Here is an 18,386-nt window from a genome sequence, read left to right as displayed (position 1 = left end):
CACCAAGCCACCGTGCTGCCGGTGTGAGTACCAGATTGTATCGGGCTGAAATATTTTCCCCGGAAGTGTGCATTTTTTCCCCGCGATGGTATTTTTTTGCCATGTTAAGCTAGGAAGGTAGTTTTTCACCATGTCTTCACATTCAAAACATCTTTTTTGGCAATTGCGGATTAATCAGTGAGCGCTTAGTTGACGTTACATTTTTTTAATAATATTTATATAATGTATAATGACTATTTTGCTTAGACATTTACAGATTCAACAATGATAACATATAGAGACATACACTTCTGTAAAGTCAGAAGCAGCAGATCATAGTGGAGGTAAAAGGGAGAAGAAACATATAACTGCTGTTCACGACACGACCTTCTTTCAATGACTTCTCTCTCTCTCTCGGCTGCTGTAGTCACTCTGTTCCTGGTCTTTTCACGCAAACGGTCAAAAGCCAATCACATGACGGAACGTCATCACGTACGGGAGACCTCCGATTAAAAAAAAAGCAGGTGGGAAAAAAAAGCACCGACACCGGTATAGATGATAGATGGTTAGAATATTTGGTGTCAAAAAAAAGTTAACATAAACAAGTGTTTATAAACCACTGTTTCAGTTAGTGATGAGCTGTGAACATGTTTGATTATCTTAACCAGTTCCACTTAAAACAAAACAACAAAAAAAGAAAAAAAATCTCAGTCTCCAGAATCTGGGACACAATATGTTTGTTTGTGTTGGCACTTCTCAGTGATGACAACTTTCCAGAATTAAAACGTTTAGCCCAAATGTGGATGCCATATTTGACAGCAGACACCATGAGTCAAAACAAACTCAAGAAAATGCTGCAGGACAAGAACGAGCTCAGAATACACCACAACTGAAACACACCCACTCCCAAGGGACAAAAAAAACTCTCCCTTGATAATGTTGTCCTTTAAGTTAGATCACACCAGATACCTGGACTTAATTGTCTCCTTTACAAGCCTGAGACTGAAACTGTACTTTTTGCTCTTTTACATTGACTTAGTGCAAACGTCTGCTGTGTAGATTCACTTTTAACCTTCTCAAAGATGGCTCTATTCCTCTTTATACCAAAGGAGTTTCACTTCCCTGTTTTCAAGAGCCACTTCCTTAAAGTTTAACATTTTTCATTTTCAGTATGTATGCTGTTACTTTAGAGAAGTAAATGCTTCACTGGTCAACATGAATAGAAATGTTTGCGGATGGGATTTGGATTTGCTGCAAACGAAGAGTGGATTAACAGCAGGCTGTGTTTTTGTTAATGGACTACAAGTCTGGATTTAAACTTTTTAAAAGGGCAGCTGTTTCTTGAAGTTAACTGGAAACACGAATGAGGTTGAGGCCTGAGGGGAGAAACGTCCGATTGTAGCTTCTCTCAGGACGGACCAGAAGTGCCTAGTCTTGTGAGTATTGATATCTAAGATGCAGCAGGGTCAAATAAAGTATTCTAATTACTTTATTGAGTGAGAGTGAATGAGAGAACTGGTGGGAAAATGCAATGTCACAACATTATTCATTGTTTCTATCCAGACATTTTTTCCAAACTGATGTCCAAGAGGGTACACTTGGACTTATAACACCACACGACCGTTTCCATTCCTTAAAGTCCAATGTTTATGCTCTTACTTAGGTTAAAGACAACAAAGGCCAGGCTGTACAACATTGAATAGTTGAATAAAACAGAGTAATTCATAATAATAATTGAGGTTCTGTTTGGGAAATTGTTTTTAGAGCTGCAAGATGTGGATCTTGTTTCTTTTCTTTTTTTTTTGTTTGAGGTTCAAATTTTGAATAGTAGGTACATGACTTCACATCCTGCTCTTTCTAAAATAAATAGTTAATGTGATGTCACACAAAGGGGAAAAATACATGCCAGACAAGACCAGATCACATTGAACATTTATTAAACCAAATGACTTTGTAGTAGTAGAAGTGTCTGGGTGTCTAACTACCCCGCCTGCAGTCCAGACTTCTCACCCACGGAACCATTTAGCACATAATATTAATGAAAATAGCAGGAACTAGGCACGGGCTGGTATGAGAGGGTTTGAGAACATAACTACTCTATTTATTTTACCATTCCAAACAAACATTTATCTTAAGACAGTACCACCTTAAATTTGGTAAAAGAGTGATGAGTGGTGCTCACATACATGCGCGTTCATGTTGGAAGTGTTACCTCCTCTGGCAGCAATGCTTCTTAAATATGACTCGCAGGCCTTCATCCTCAAATCAAGTCCATCCGGGTATTTTTAGTATTTGAAGCATTATTTGTTTTTTCCAGACGGGTGAAAATACGATGGTGACTTTATCTGTCAACCACAAGAAAGCAAATGAATGCTCACAGTTCACACCACGAGGCACGGAGAGGTTGTGTTCCTCTGCGCTGCACATGGTTAAAGGGATCCTTACACCTTTTAAGACAAAACAGTGAGTTTTGGTTTTGGTTTTGAAACTGTAACGGTTTCAAAATCGCAATATACTGTGATACAGATAACTAGTCATCCCTGCCAGGGAGACACCGAAGGGTTGAACAGGTTGGTAAGCTGTTTACTTTCAACTTTACAGAAATTGATTTTGTCACTTGACAAACTCTAAATCAGTGGGTGCAACACAGAAACATGCTTGTTGCCCCCTCCCCCCTTTTTTCTTCTTCTTTCTGATGCGGTATGCTGCCTGCATCAAATTCCAAATTATCTTGGATATTGAAAAAAAATATCGCTTTGCAAATGTTTTGCCATGTTTTTGTGCTATTTTGAGTTGGATTACAAGTTTTGATTGTAATAACTGCTTTCTGTATGGTTTTGATTTTTTTTTTTGTTTAATTGCCTTTGTGATGTATACTCACAACAGGTCTCTGAGTTGGTGAGATGGAGGAAGCTTACAATGAGCTGTACCAACAATTTCTTCTCCTGAGGTCGATTTGCTTGAGGCAGGCGGCTCTATTGCATCAACTCACAGCAGCTCCGCAGAAACAGCAAGGTCTGCATTTGAAAATCATATGCTCACTATAAGTCTCTCAGTCATGATGCTTTAAACACATTTTTTATTTGTATTCAGGTGCTTCTGTAACTAATGGAGAAGTGAGTGATATGAGTTCCATCCCTGTCCAGTGCACCAATGAGATCCCCGTATGTCTCTCTGAAGAGCCTGAGCTACTAATGCCTGGAGCGCAAGACCCTGCAGCACTGTGCAACACTGACCACCGCTACAGAAACGTGGAGACGGGTTTTGGTCTCCTCACTGAAAACATGTCCAAGCTCAATGTGGAAACGAGTAGTCAGAGAAAGCAGGATGGAAAGACAGAGAAAATAAATCCATTGTTTTTGACTTTGGGCTCCTCGAGGTGCAACGGAGCCTCGTCCACCCAGTCAAAACCCCATCATCCTGCTGAAGGCTGGGCCCTTTATAATGTGAAGGTGATTGTTTTCACTGGATGACAATTATCCTGTCTCTGGCTTTAGTTTGTTCTCTTGAAACTTTTCCCTCTAATTCATGTTTTTATTTATTTTTTACTCAGATGCCTTTGACTCACAGCCCCCATGTGGCCTGTGACTTCCGAAGCCTGTCTGGTACCATCACAGCACCACTGATGTCAGAAGTTGCACTACAGTCTCACGTGTGTGAGTTCTGCCAGGCTGTTTTTCCTGGAGACGCGACCACAAGGGGAGAGTTCGTACGACATCTCTGCACTCATGTCACCTAGACCACACACACTCTGGTGCATGCACAACTAAGTTAACATATCCTCTGGGAACAATATTGGTGGGGGGTCTTCTTTCTGATTCGCTTTTTGGCTACGAATAAACTGTGCAGATGTTGACAGAATTTTTTTTTTGTGCCAAAGACGAAAAAGTGATGAGTAAAAAGGGAATTGAAAGCTTTTACTCTTTACATTATACAATTGTGTTTCCTTGTTCTCAAGTTCCACATGCATCAGCATCTAATACTACAGTATGTCTATGATTGTATGTCTCCATGGGTCTGGCTGCAACACGTGTGCTGAAAAAGTTTGCACAGTATTGAAAACTACGAAAAGAAAAACAGTAATTTTTACAATAGTTTAGGGAGACTGAAATAATCCAACAACACTGGTTTTTCTCATGTTAGCTGATGAGGGTTTTAACTGAGAGGTTGCTACAGTACATGTGCAAATCAATGGTATTTTATGTGATGCTCACATGGACTTTCCTCCCAGGGCTGCATCCTTTCTCTTCTTTTATTTATACTGTACACTAAAGCCGATATGATGGGCATCGGCTTATTACCGGTATGTTTGCTGACCACCCAGCCATTGTGTCTGTGGACCTTGACCACAGACCTATAGTATGGATCTTCATAGACGGCTGTGAGTTTGATTTTTTGAGGGAAAATAAGTCTCCTGAAATATGGAGATGATAGTGGGTTGTAAGAAGGATCCTTCTGTTGTTTCTCCATATTTAATTAACAGTCTGTTGAGCTGCATCAATATATATGTCTGCAATATAATTGATCATTTGACCTTCAATGCTGTGTGTATTAAAAAAATACAGTTTTTATATTAGGCTTCTTAGCAGCTTTTTACTCTTGTTCTATTGAATCTGTTCTTATATTTTCTTTTATTTCCTTTTTTGGGTCCCACACCCTCAAGAATAAGAACTGATCATTAGACACAAGGTTATTGACTTTGATGAAAGCTCAGTCAGACTTTGCTGATCTAAACAACATTGTTTTCAAACCATTTTATACAGCTTCAATATGGTCATATATGGTCTACCAAAATAAATAACAGACATAAAAATGCAGTTGTTCCTGCTGTCAGTAACACATCTTTGTGATGTGTCTGGTATTAACATGTTATACTTCTCTGTACGTGTGTCTGTCACATTTCCTCTTAGGGATAAGAAAGACATCTAAACCAAGATACTTTGAATTGTAATTCATGGCAGACGAGAGGAAGCTAAGATACTACGTGCTTTGTCTGATCTTAATATGGTGTGGTGGTTAGCCCTCAAACCAAGAAGGTTCCTGGTTTATATCCAGCTGGAGACTTTGTGTGGAGCTTACAGTATATGCTCTCCTCATGAAGGCATGGATCTTCTCCAGGTACTTCCTTCCACCATCCTAAAACAAGCATGTTAGACTGGGATATAGTCCCAGTGTGTCTGAACAGGATGAAACTGTTGTAGAAAATGGATGATTGGTTCCAGGACACGTGGAAACGTACAGAGACAGGAATCAATGATTATAGGCGTCCTCAGATGTGAAAATGGTCAGTCTGGCTTCCATTACCATAAAAAAGTTTAGTTTCTAAAACCAAATATGAATACTCAGGCAAAACTGGTCAAATATTATAGGTTTTAATCTGAATGTTTGAATTTGATTATCGTTCCTGAGCCATAAAAGCAAACATTTTCCAAGGTGTTCATTTTGGCCAACACGTAGGCTAATGCAATTTATTTATATATGTATGTATGTACCGTATGTATAACTTTGTGTGTTCTATTCATGATGGAAGATGCGTGTGTGAGATTGTTATCCGATGTAACTGATTCAAAAAACGTCTAGAAGTATAAAATAATAATGAGTTCAAACCAAATAAATCCAACTTGATTCCCTCCCTGATTATCATTTTATTTTATTTTTTTATACTTTTGTTTATAAATGTTTTAGATGTTTATTTGGCAGGGACTTTACTGACACTCCTTGTGCTTTTAGTTGCAAATTCACTTAAACTGAGAGGATCCTGGAAATAAAAGACTTGAGGACAGATAATGTAACTTCCTGCTTTCATGATATCTAACGATCATTCTGCTGTTTGTCGTCAGATCAGCTGTGTGAAGCCTGACCCTGTTACTGAGGAAAGAGCCAGCACTAAGAATAGATGCAAAGATTTAACTCCCCAACAAGCGGAGCTGATAGTTGACTGATGAGGACAGCTCCCACTATCTTGCTTGTTGCTATAAAATTACCCTGAAGAACACCAATCTGGCTGCAAATGTTGTTGTATAATCTTGATTTAAATGCATTTTTACAAGAAGTTCACCAGTAACGCTGTAAACACAAATACACCTCAGGCTGAAGGCAGTGTAGATAAATGGATAATTTGACTTAAAGATGGTTTGGTGAAGGAATTTTTCTTTTGCAATAGCCTACACATTAATCTCAAATGAACATTAATGCCTGCACCAAATTCCTTTGAATGCATCTCATAATGGTGAATACATTTCAGTTTGCATTTACAAGCTTACTCAGGTTGTAACTGCAGTGAAATAAACTAAGAATCATTCGGTTCTGAAACTATAAGGCTATATTTAGATTGTCCGAGGTCTCGTTTGTGTGTCTTGTCTCTAATTGTCTGTGTGGACGAGCGCCTATGGCGTCACAGGCACCGGTGACTCATGGCAGCATTGATGCCTGATGCCTGAAGCGTCAGTGCCGCCAACAAGACGACAGCAGAGCTGTCACCGGCTGTGTGACGCAGCTCAGCATCTTCCACACATCGGAGCTGCCAAGAGAAAAAAAAGTGACCCTTTCTCAAAAAAAGAATGCAACGCGGATTTAAATCAGTAAAATAACATTTATTAAGATGTAACAAAATAAATTATCTGTTTTGCAACATAATAAAATGAGGAGGCAAAGAATGCTCAAGAGATGTAGCTGATGCACAGTTAGGTACCTCACTGTTATGATCTGTGATAAGTCAACAAAAACTGGAACGTTTCAATCAACGTGAAATGACTGAGAAAATGATTAATCCTTCTTATGAGCAGACGAAACAGGTTTATGAAACTTGAAGGAGCCGTTGTATCAAAGTCAAGCACTGTAGGTTTCTTTCTGTAAACTTCAGCATGTGTTTTCTTTTGCTTTTCTAAAATGCAATAGGGACAACAGGACTGTTTTAAAATAATTATTACCTTGTTAATCTAGAACTACTGAAATATTATGCCATCATATCACAAGTTTTCATGTCACTAAAGAAAAATAAATATTGTCAAAAATCTACAGTTATCACTCCATTTCTAAAAATGACATGGTATTTTCTTTTTTTTTAACATTGATTACATGTCAAAAGTCTTGCAATGCAGTTTTGAATGCAATTTCTTTTAAACGCTATTCAGTGGTACCTTTAGTACAAAAAAAAAAACATCTCCAGGTGGGAGAAGAGCCAAAGTCAGCTGAAGAAGACTTGCCGTCACCAACAATGTGTTTTTACTTCACGCAACTTGGATCGTAAAATTAGCATAGTTCATGAAATTAGAAAATAACAATATGTATCTGATTAGAATCCTGAAATATCAACAATAAAACACTACATCAGCTGTTTGTGCAGCACATAGATGAGAGCAAGTGGATGATGAAGACCCACGTCTTCATATCTTAAAGACCTCAGTCTGTTCAGATCTGATGGCCTCTGGTCCTGATGGTGGTGTTTATGCATAACACTTCCTTAAATCTATATCAAAACATGCTATAGATGTTCTTTTTACTACGTCAATATCAAACATGAGTTCGTCTGATTCTACCACACAGAACATCGACTTGTTTCCTGAGCTTCAAGGTATTATATTGTAACTTTCTAGAACAGGGTAAAAACACATTTCGTCTACCCAGCAACAGACTGCTGTTCAAAGCAGAGGACCTGCAGAGAGCATGTTCCCAAAGTTGCAGTGCCCCCTGCTGTGTTGAGCCGTTTCATCTGAGGCAGGTCAGGCCTCCAACAGACAGTGATGCTTCTAGTTATATAATCCAGGTTTCTCTTCATAGAATCAGTAATTATTTATTTTAATGGCTAAGCACTGCAAGACATGTAAATTCATGTGCTCAAAACCCAAAAAAACAAAAAACATAAAAAAGAAATTGATATCTGCAATATTTGGAACTGTATTCACAATTGAAGTGTTTAGAAGTCACAGCAGGTGTACAACATCAGTTGCTGGTAAATTCTCACATTGACTGCGTTGGTTTTATAGATAAGAAAAATCCTCTGTCCATCAGGCGTCAGTGAAACACGTGTGACCTGTATCAGATTGTGACAGGAGTCCATTGGCGTGACCAATCACAGTTTCCCTGAAAACCGCGGTACTTCATTTCCCTCTGTGGTTGGAGTTGGCGGCTGGATCTGTGGTGACACAGGGGCTACTGCTTCTGCATGCTGTTATCAAGCTCTGCCGCCCCGCTTTACTGTCGTGGTCTGTGGAAATACGTAAAATTTCTAATGAGACCTGCTCCAAAAGTGAACCTAGGGATCAACAGGAAATGTTAATCAGCTAATCAAAAAGAAGTTTATGGAAACCACCTTTTGTTTTGTTTTACTTTAAGGCTTCCCAACAAACTCTGTCATGTTTAATCTGCTCTGAATGTAAAGTTAGCAGCACACAGTTTTACAGGGATGGGGGCAGACTGAATCATAGCGAGACTGAGGATAAATAGCTGCTCAGATCCACCGGTAATGAAGTGGTGATTTAAGACCTTTGAATGATAGTTTGGGGAATTCTTGCAGGAAACTCTCCCACTTGCAGTGAAGTCATTGTGTTGTATATGACCAACCCGAACTGTTGAATGAATAAATATCTCCAGTGCTGCCGTGTTAAATGTGTGGTTGACTTTAGATGAAGCAACGATGAAATTGGAAAATCAGGTGAGCAAGGCAGATAATAACCAGAATTTAATGTTGATTGTGTAGGGACAGTTGCACTGCGATTTATCATTACGTTTCAAAAAACGCGGAACAACCACAATGTTTTACAACATTATCTTAACGTTTGAGATCCAGATTGCACCCGAAGTATTTCCAGTTGTGTTTAAAAGCCAAAACAGTTTCCATTACATTGTTTAACAAAATAAACATGATTGATGCTATTTTTAAGAATCCCCTCACTAAAATGATCAGCATTATCAGTTAGCAAGTTTAGATCAATGAGTGTTCCTGATCTGTGATGACTGTGAACAATATCTAGACGACAGAAGGTGACAACAGCTGATAACTTACAGCTGAATGTGGTGACGCTTAAAGGAAGTGGCGATGAAAGTTCAGCTCAGTGAGTGAGACGCAATGAGGAAACTTGGATGAGTGAGAGATAGGGAAACAAGAACACAACAAAGTGAAAGAGATCAACACCAGAGATAAAGCATATGTCATTTTTTTATTATTTTCGCAGTCCTTTTGGTAGCGGAAGAAGATGTATAAAAAAAGACTGTGCCATTTCCCTGCCCACAGGTTTTATTTTTGTACACTGTCGCTTGGTGAGTCAATGCAACGCCCCTCCAATTACCTCCCACTCCACCGCCCCCACTCCCCATCCATCACGCCCTTCAGCCCACGCGCCTAACACACTCTGACGTCAGTCACTGCTGAGGAGTTGGGGGGGTCCGATTCCGTCGCCCACGGAGTACTTCCTATACCCTCCTCTCCCTGCCCCTCCGTGTCTTTGCTGGTTTCCTTCACTTCATCTCTTCTGCTGGTTATAACAGCTCAGATCACTTGTTTTTTCTGTTTTTTTCTTTCCACGGTTCTTTTTGTGAGAAGCTGCGATGCATCACAAAAGTAACACAGCATTAAAGAAGAGCTATAGCAGTGCTTACCCCCGCCCACCCCCCCTCCACACACTCTTCCTCTCCACCTCCCTCTGTTTCCCCTTCTAACGTCTATCCTCTCTAATTTACAGTCTGGTAAAGATCAGCTGCACATGGTGGGAGGCGTCACCTCAGAAATATTATGACTCACCAGGGTTCAAACTCTAGAGCCATGAAATATTCATTGTTGGGAGACGTTGCCTCATTTACTCTGAGTTCATTACGAAGCACATGCAGTCACACATAGGTCAACTCACCTGTAGAGTGCATTCCCTCTGGTATGAGCTTTGCCGCCCGATCATGTGACACCATCCGGGCCAGTCGCAGCCCTTCGTCCATTAGAGTTTGCTGTATGAGATGCCGACTCCAGTTGGCTGGATTGGAGGTCTCAGTGTGGGGACGGGGGGACGGAGACTGGTTGCACTGTGATCTGGTGTCTAAGAGGAAAGAGAGATCTGATTTTAATGCATGTCCTCGTGTGGATGTTCATATACTGTACATACATATATATATATATATAAATAAAACATTACCATGTGATACACTGTCAGGGCTTTCCGCAGACAGGCTGTCATCATCTCCTCTCTGAACCAAGCTCTCGGATCCCTCCGCTCCGAGAAGTGACGACACGCTCTCGTGCACAATCACCTAAAACACATGACCATTACAAATGAAAGTGCTGAAGGTTTGGCCAGATATTTGTTCATTTGTGGCATCAGCAGTGAAAACTCACCTCATGTCTTGCTCTCTTCTGAAAAAGGCCGCCGTTATCATCTGGATTTGACCTGCAGGAGGAAAATAACTGCAAGTGAATGTTTGCACCTGTCGCTTTAAATAGTATTTTGACAAAATAAGTGAAAAAAAGAGAACTAAAAACCAACATGCACTCTATTCACAAAATATACCTAAAAGGTCTGGATTACATTTTTTTTTGAAAACCAGCACACAAACCTCATGTTTCACAATCAAGAGACAATGTGGTTTCATAAAAGAAAAGAATTTACGAAACAACTTCTCATTAAACTTTACCCCTGTCACAGTTTTTACTTATTTAATGCAGCTTTTAAACTACATGTTCATGTGATATAAATTACAAGTGAGTCTACCAGTCATATTCTGATGAAAATGAGAGATGAAACAATTTTATTTTGAATCCCCAGAATTAAATAGAAATGCGAATGTCCTGTTGTCCATCAAATCACAGCAGGACAATGAATGAAATATGACATCTTCAAAATCGTATTACCACACTAAAGCTGTGTTACGTCAACATTGTTCTCAAAATAAACAAAAAATAATATTTTACTTAATTTGGCTCAAATAGTCTGATGCAATAATGTGAATGAACTGGGATAGATTTTTGTTTTAATCCATTGAAGATTAAGACAGATAAACATTTTTGAATCAGGAACAAACATGGGCTTTTTAAAATGTATTATAGGTTCATACCTTGAAAATCTAATGTGTACCTTTATGAAGTTAGACGAAAATGTTTCTTGCGGGGCAATGATTAATCTGTACAAAACTAGCTATTTTTGTTGTCCGTAATGGCACACAAAGGACAACAAAATAAATATATCTATGTATATATGTGCATATGTGTGTGTATATATATATATATATATATATATATATATATATATATATATATATATATATATGTGTGTGTGTGTGTGTGTGTGTGTGTGTGTGTGTGTGTGTGTGTGTGTGTGTATAACATGCTAGATATAATTAATCAAATCCCCTTATTAATCCCCTTATTAACATTTATTTCATTTATGTCTTTATCTGAAGCCTTGGATGTGTATCAGGCACAATCTGATTGAAATTCAATTTGAACCTTTAAAATATCTTCCTTCTGTTAAAATTAGCTTTTTTATGAAGGCATTGATATGGCCCATCAGGTGTGAGGCGTCATGGGTTGCAGCAGATGCCCTTACCTTGAGTGTTTTAGTGTGGAGGTGTACGCACACTTTCTGGCCACTTGGCGAGCCAGAGAAAAGAGCTCCACCCGTCTCAGTAGAAGGGCATTGTCACGCATGCAGAACTGAGCTGCAGCCTCATTGATGATCAGCTGGGGAAGCAAAAACAAAGATGTGAATGACATCCAGATTTTAAGTTATTTATAAATTGAGAGTAAAAGCTTCCCACTGGCTGATGTAATACATTATAAATCATGAAATCAGTTTGTGTCCTTGATGCTTTTACCTCATGATGTGTGAGCTGCTTGCCCTCTCTCCGCTTGGAGTCAAAGCGTCCATATATAAGACTATATTTCCGGATCTCCTCTTCCTTGTTCACATCCTGGGACCCCATTCTGAAGATGTGTCCCACAGTCTTAGACATCTTCTTGTTCATCCTCAGCAGAGTCTTCACCTCTGCCGGATCTGACCTGGGCTGGGTCTTGAAGAGCCGCTCCACGCTGTCCACCACTGCCCTGGCCGTCTCCCCATCCAGCTGCCCTCCAGGCCAAGCTGACAGGGCCGTTGGGGCAGAGGATGCGGAGGGGACTGGAGATGTGGAGGGACCAGGGGGGCTGGGCGGCTCCTCTTCCATTCCAGACGCAGAAGCCAAAGCGTCGTTCCCATCGGGATCTGGGCTGAGCCAGTGGGAGTCCATGGGTGACAGTTTTTCTCTGTAGTGTGTGTCCGGTGGCTGTGGAGAGGCTTGGGAGCAGGGGCTTCTCGGGCTCCCACAGTGCATGGGTGTAAGACAAGCCCGATCCTCTCTTTCACAGGGGGACCCTGGCTGCCCATTACTCACAGATTTTCTGTGTTCACCAGATGATCCACTTGTCCCCGTCCCATCCACTTTGAACAGTGGGATACCCCCGAGAGGAACGTTAGCGACGGGCTGGCTGAAAAGGGCAGGGTTAGCCGCCCAGTCTCGGAGGGCCTTCTGCAGCCTACGCACATGCAGCGGCTTAGTGGCCATGCCAACTAGTGCCATGATTTCCAGAAACTCCTCCTCCGCTGCCTCGCAGAGCTGCTGCACGTCATCACCACCCTGCTGGATAAAGGTTTCGTAATAGGCCAGCAGGTTGGCCCTCTGCAGCACCCTGTAGAGTTGCAACTCCCCAAGTGTGCGTGGCAGAGACATGGCACACACCTCTGGAAAGTTTAGGCAGGACGAAAGAAACACGTGAACCTGCAGGTGGAGAAGATTTAAATAAATAAATAAAACACAAAATAGACACACTTTTCCCACCTGGTCCAAAACTACAGTTCTTGCTTTCAAATGCAGTTGACTAGTTTTTTTTAAAAATAATCTTACGCCTGTTTTGAAAAGTATTCCTCTAAACACAAAAGAAAAAAAAAACACCACATCATCATGCAAGCTCTTATTAACTATACACATACTTATATTAAAAAAAAATATATATATATATATAATACAAAAATATAATATAATAAAATATAATAAAAAATAAATAATACAAAAATATAAAAATGTATATATAATATATATATATATATATATTTTTTTTTTTTTTTACCTTCTTCAGATCAGTAGGTGGATGAACAGAAAAGAAACAAATTTCTTCAGTGTCTTCAACGAATTCCCGGGTTGAGCCTGACAAAATAAAACATTTGATCACTAGTCAGCGTGGTAGGTTTGACAGGACTTCAGCAGAAATACTTGGATGACTCTCGGCTCTAAATAACACCGTAAAGGCTGATTTATGGTTCCGCGTTACACAGACGCAGGACCTACGGCGTAAGTACGCGGCGACACGCACCGTACGTTGCGCGTCGCCGCGTACTTTACGCCGTAGGCTCTGCGTCGATTTAACGCGGAACCATAATTCAGGCTTAATCCTGCTACTCCTGAGCCAGATGTTAAAGGAGGACACTCTGCCCATCCGTACACCGCGGCTTTTACCCGATTCCTTTCTCTTACCTCTTGCCGAGAGCCTCCACGCCGCGGATTGCCGTAGTAAATCCCCTTTGCGTGTATCTCCTCGTCTGAAATCACTGGCAGAAGTCCTCCTCCGGCGCAGCGCATTGGCTGCTGGCTGCCTTGCGCCGTCTGTGTGGGCTGGAGAATGACGGGGGCGGACTGCAGCACGCCATCTGACCGAAAAAGAGCCTTCCTCTCCCGGTAGGGAGGCGGCTTTCTAACTCCACTTGTGGGAGGTGATGGTGGGGGCTCGAAAATTAACCCTCTCTACATCTTCAAGATGAGTTGTTTATGCAGAAGCTTTGGGGGGATTCCCAGGGTCTCACCTTCACTAAGACCCTCTACGCAAGCGAGCAAGCGATGAGACACTGTAATGCAGATTTAGGGAACAAATAAAGGATGAAGGAGTTTAGCTGACGTGTTTTTGATTTCTCTAATTCGCTATGTGGGTGGTCGTAAATTATTCCGAGGTAGCCCACAGGTAAAACTTTTTTTTTAATTGCTGCTTGTTACAGTAGTTTGCAATTTGAGTGACTGATGGTTCTTTGCCTGTTTGTATTGTTTGGTTTAGTTGCCTATAATGACTGCTATGCAGATTTAATTCTACACTGCAAAAACTCAAAATCTTAACAAGAATATTTGTCTTATTTCTAGTTAAAATGTCTCATTTTTTGTCAAAAGAATCTCATTACACTTAAAACAAGACTCATCACTGGAAAAAAAAAAAAAAGCAACAATTTTCACCTGTTTTAAGAAGGTTTTCACTTAAAATAAGTAGAAAAATCTGCCAGTGGAACAAGATTTTTTTGCTTGTAATGAGAAGATAAATCTTGTCCCACTGGCAGATTTTTCTACTTATTTCAAGTGAAAATGTACTTGAAACAGGTGAAAATGATCAAAACAAATTATTTTGCTGGTAATGACTCTTGTTTTAAGTGTAATGAGATTTTCTGACTAAAAATGAGACATTTTAACTAGAAATAAGACATATTCCTGGTAAGATTTTGAGTTTTTGAAGTGTAAAAACAGACATCTATCCCTTCCATGAACTTCATCAAAACATTTATGAAGTATTACTTACTACACAGGCAAAAGCATGTGTAAATTATACATAGCCTACCGGTAAATGGATGGTTTGACTGAAAAATGTATTTTGAAGACTGTCTTAATGATATAAACAACATTTCAAAGCTGTTAACTGACAACGTCTGTTTTGTTTACTATCAGCTAAAGATTACGGTAGTTTATAAATAATGCTTAATTAAAGCCACTCTATGTTCCAATGTCCCCTTTGGCCACATGGTGGCAGCATATCACAAGAAAGCTCAAGTGTCAGCCCTTGGAGAAATGACAATGAAGTGCACCACGCAGTGGAATTACAAGAAGTGCCGGACAATCCCGACTCATTTGCACAAAATTGTCAGCGGTTCTTTTCTCAACATGGTTGATCTACAGTATGCCTTCATGTGCTCAGAAAGGCTAGAGAGTGGCTTTAATTATTAGTTACATATGAAACCAATGAGGTAAGAATCGGAGATGTCTTACCTCAAAATAATTTTTCATGTTCAAATATAAGCATCAGATTGAGCTTTTTTTTACTTTATTTTTAAATATTTCTATATTTCAATATTAGGCCTACAACAAAAACGGAACAGTGACATAAAATCAAAAGCAAAACAAAAGAAAGAAAAATAACAAAAGTGCATGGACAGGGACAACAGGTCAGGTCAGTGAGCCACTCTGATATCAACAGCAAAGGAAAAGCCACATGGCAAGCATTGGAAGTGCACCTCCATCAAAAGTCCCAAACATAAATCCTAGGCCATCAATTAATCCTTAGGGTTATGTTACAAACTTAACAAATCTGTTTTGTTTTTAAATCTCATCTTAAAACTCATTTTTACTCACTAACTTTTAACTCACCATGATTGTTGCTTTTCATTTATGTGTTTTATGTTTTACGTTGTCCTGTTTTCTTTTTCTTTTTCTTTCACTTGTAGCAACTTGGTCAGTTGTTGTTGTTTTTAAGGTGCTTTATAAATAAACTTGAACTTGAACGTGAACTAGCCCTCAATTTTTATATAATTTTCTGTGACCCTTAGGGTTATGTTACAAAATTAAAAAAACGGACATGTAATTTGAACTGTATAAAATTAGAAAGGCACAGACTGCAACTTTCAAATCGCATCTCAAAACTCACCTCTTCCGAACAGCTTTTAATGTGTGATTTGTTTCTTATCCTTTATCTTATCTTTTATCGCCTATCTTTTTTATCCTGTATATTTTAATTTTAATTTTCTTGCTCTCGATGTTTTATCTTTGTGTCTGTGAAGAGTCTTTGAGATCTTTTAAAAGCGCTCTATAAATAAAATGGATTATTATTATCATTAATATTATTACAGATTACTGTACGCAAAACCTCCAGACACAGAGACAGTTTCTTCCCCCAAGCTGTTGCTCTGATGAACTCTCATCACTCATAGAGTCTCAGAGTAATCAATCACTGTGTAATAATAATAGTAATAATAATAATAATAATAATAATAATAATAATAATAATAATAATAATAATAATAATAATAATAATAATAATAATAATAACACACTGTCTGGACCTTTCAATAACCATGTCTACCTCATACTGCTGCACCTTTCACTTTTTTAAATTGTATATATTTTGTATGTATGTATATATATATATATATATATATATATATATATACCGGTGTATATATATATATATATATATATATATATATATATATATATATATATATATATATATATATATATATATATATATATATATATATATATATATATATACACATATTATATATATATATATATATGTATATATGCGCTACAGAAGGTCCTTCCTCCCTGCAGCTGTGAGACTACACAACCAGCACTGCTCCCAGTAGACCACATACATAACAACCTGACAATAAATGTACATACTGGAAAATAATGTGCAATATCATTCACTGCAACGTGCAATTATGTAAATATCCGTCTGTTATCTATTTTATATACCAGTATTTTTTATTATTATTATTATTATTATTGTATATTCCAGTACTGTTTATAGTGTGTCATACTCTGATATTATTATTGTATTATTATTATTATTATTGATGCCTCTTGTTTTGCACTATCCCCTTTGCTGCTGTACACTGCGAATTTCCCCGCTGTGGGACTAATAAAGGAATATCTTATCTTATCTTATCTTATCTTATCTTATCTTATCTTATCTTATCTTATCTTATCTTATCTTATCTTATCTTATCTTATCTTATCTTATCTTAATAAGAGCTGTCATTTTTCTATTTACTGTACAGTGAGCGAAAAATAACCGAGTCAAATATCCTGTCTTGTTTGACCTGACTTGGCCAAAATAAACATGATTCTGATTCTGGTAAATGATCACATTTCAATCTGGCCCCACCCTGGACGGAGACAGCGAAGTGTTGTTTGTTCACTACTAGGTGGCAGTAGCGCCCTGCTCTTCATCCACAGCTCTCTGGATAAAACCGAGAAGAATAGTTGGAGGAGGAAACGGAGTCAGAACCTTCTATAATACATCCATGGTCAGAAGTTCCTGCCCATGTAGGGATAGAAGGGAATGAATGAAGGAGTGGATATTTTGGCCAAACAGACACTTAGATCACACATTGTAGATACTGAAATTCCATTATGTAGGGCAGAGGGAAAATCAATGATCAAGAAGCATGTGGGGAAAGTGTGGCAAGAATACTGGGACTTCCAAGACACGGGAAGACACCTTTACAACATACAGAAAACAGTTGGGTTGGGAAGAAGGAGGGGCAGGAACCGGAGGGAAGAGGCAATCATTACACGACTCAGGATAGGGCACATAGGACTGAACAATACACTGCAACAAAATAGGTAAACACCCTGATGGCAGATGTGACCAATGTGGGCAGGCTGAATCTGTTCAGCATGTATTGTTGGATTGTGAAGGATATAAGGTGGAAAGAAGGACACTAGCAGCAGCAGCAGAGGAAGCCAGGATGGCTTTAAATGTGGGGAACTTGCTGGGAGCAGAGTCAGGAATTATGCTCGAGCACTTGATGGCATATCTCAAAGATACAGGGTTACTGGAGAGGATTTGATTTCCTCATTTAGTTTTTGTTTTATTTTATTTGTTTATTTTTATTCTTATTTTTTTTTTATTATTTTGTCTGCTGGACTACTGTTCAGGGGCGTCAATTCAGTATGCCAAGGTATGGCAGCCGCCACACCTTGGCTTCAATACATTTATCGAATTACTCTTTTACTCTATTTGTGTCTATTTGTATTGATTATTCTATTACTTAATACATATAGAATAACTACAAATGCAAATCAGAACAACATGATTGATTTCACTAGTTATTATACACTGCAAAAACTGAAAATCTTAACAAGAATATTTATCTTATTTCTAGTTAAAATGTTTAACTTTTAGTTAAAAAAAACTCATTACATCTAAGACAAGACTCAAAAACAACCATTTTCACCTGTTTCAAGTAGATTTTCACTTAAAATAAGTGGAAAAATCTGCCAGTGGAACAATATTTTTTTGCTTGTAATGAGAAGATAAATCTTGTCCCACTGGCAGATTTTTCTACTTATTTCAAGTGAAAATTTACTTGAAACAGGTGAACATGGTAAAATAATTAATTTTTCTGGTGATGACTCTTGTTTTAAGTGTAATGAGATTTTTTGACTAAAAATTAGACATTTTAACTAGAAATAAGACAAATATTCCTTTTTTTTGAGTTTTTGCAGTGAGCGAGACTGCATTTGAAAAAGTTCCAATTTTCTTGACCACACAGATAAGCTACATAGCAGACTTCTGTGATGAGTATTTGCTGGATGTGTTGATTGATACTCTAGTTAAGTTCTGTGACTCG

General features: G+C 38.7%; 2 protein-coding genes across 3 annotated transcripts; one reads left to right on the top strand and one right to left on the bottom strand.

The window, feature by feature from the left end:
* The first annotated feature begins 1,182 nt into the window (after positions 1-1,182).
* zgc:113184 (uncharacterized protein LOC553745 homolog) lies at positions 1,183-5,555 on the top strand. The gene is made up of 4 exons (XM_061728290.1): positions 1,183-1,415; positions 2,866-2,994; positions 3,073-3,431; positions 3,533-5,555. The coding sequence occupies exons 2-4, from the start codon at positions 2,883-2,885 to the stop codon at positions 3,716-3,718; spliced, it is 657 nt and encodes a 218-aa protein (XP_061584274.1). The 5' UTR covers positions 1,183-1,415; positions 2,866-2,882; the 3' UTR covers positions 3,719-5,555.
* A 1,072-nt stretch (positions 5,556-6,627) lies between these two features.
* nab2 (NGFI-A binding protein 2 (EGR1 binding protein 2)) lies at positions 6,628-13,591 on the bottom strand. 2 transcript variants are annotated; one of them, XM_061728568.1, is made up of 9 exons: positions 13,468-13,591; positions 13,064-13,140; positions 11,776-12,714; positions 11,508-11,641; positions 10,301-10,352; positions 10,101-10,215; positions 9,825-10,004; positions 8,984-9,055; positions 8,072-8,185 (listed from the first exon to the last, which is right to left on the bottom strand). In XM_061728568.1, the coding sequence occupies exons 3-8, from the start codon at positions 12,664-12,666 to the stop codon at positions 9,030-9,032; spliced, it is 1,398 nt and encodes a 465-aa protein (XP_061584552.1). In that variant the 5' UTR covers positions 12,667-12,714; positions 13,064-13,140; positions 13,468-13,591; the 3' UTR covers positions 8,072-8,185; positions 8,984-9,029. The 2 variants fall into 2 exon arrangements, with proteins under 2 accessions (XP_061584549.1, XP_061584552.1); XM_061728565.1 differs by lacking the exon at positions 8,984-9,055 and having other exon boundaries at positions 6,628-8,185.
* Positions 13,592-18,386: the final 4,795 nt, after the last annotated feature.

Source organism: Cololabis saira, chromosome 8 (assembly GCF_033807715.1).
Source record: "Cololabis saira isolate AMF1-May2022 chromosome 8, fColSai1.1, whole genome shotgun sequence".
Taxonomy (NCBI): Eukaryota; Metazoa; Chordata; class Actinopteri; order Beloniformes; family Belonidae; genus Cololabis; species Cololabis saira.
This window is presented reverse-complemented; position numbering and strand designations above follow the sequence as displayed.

What these genes read in the sequence shown, in the direction of transcription:
- zgc:113184 (XM_061728290.1), top strand. Translation starts at nt 2,883, where the DNA reads ATGGAGGAAGCTTACAATGAGCTGTACCAACAATTTCTTCTCCTGAGG. An exon ending in AGCTCCGCAGAAACAGCAAG is followed by an intron (nt 2,995 to 3,072) that starts GTCTGCATTTGA and finishes ATTTGTATTCAG; the next exon opens with GTGCTTCTGTAACTAATGGA. An exon ending in GGGCCCTTTATAATGTGAAG is followed by an intron (nt 3,432 to 3,532) that starts GTGATTGTTTTC and finishes TTTTTTACTCAG; the next exon opens with ATGCCTTTGACTCACAGCCC.
- nab2 (XM_061728565.1), bottom strand. Translation starts at nt 12,666, where the DNA reads ATGTCTCTGCCACGCACACTTGGGGAGTTGCAACTCTACAGGGTGCTG. An exon ending in AGCAGCTCACACATCATGAG is followed by an intron (nt 11,642 to 11,775) that starts GTAAAAGCATCA and finishes TTGCTTCCCCAG; the next exon opens with CTGATCATCAATGAGGCTGC. An exon ending in AGAAGAGAGCAAGACATGAG is followed by an intron (nt 10,216 to 10,300) that starts GTGAGTTTTCAC and finishes CATGTGTTTTAG; the next exon opens with GTGATTGTGCACGAGAGCGT.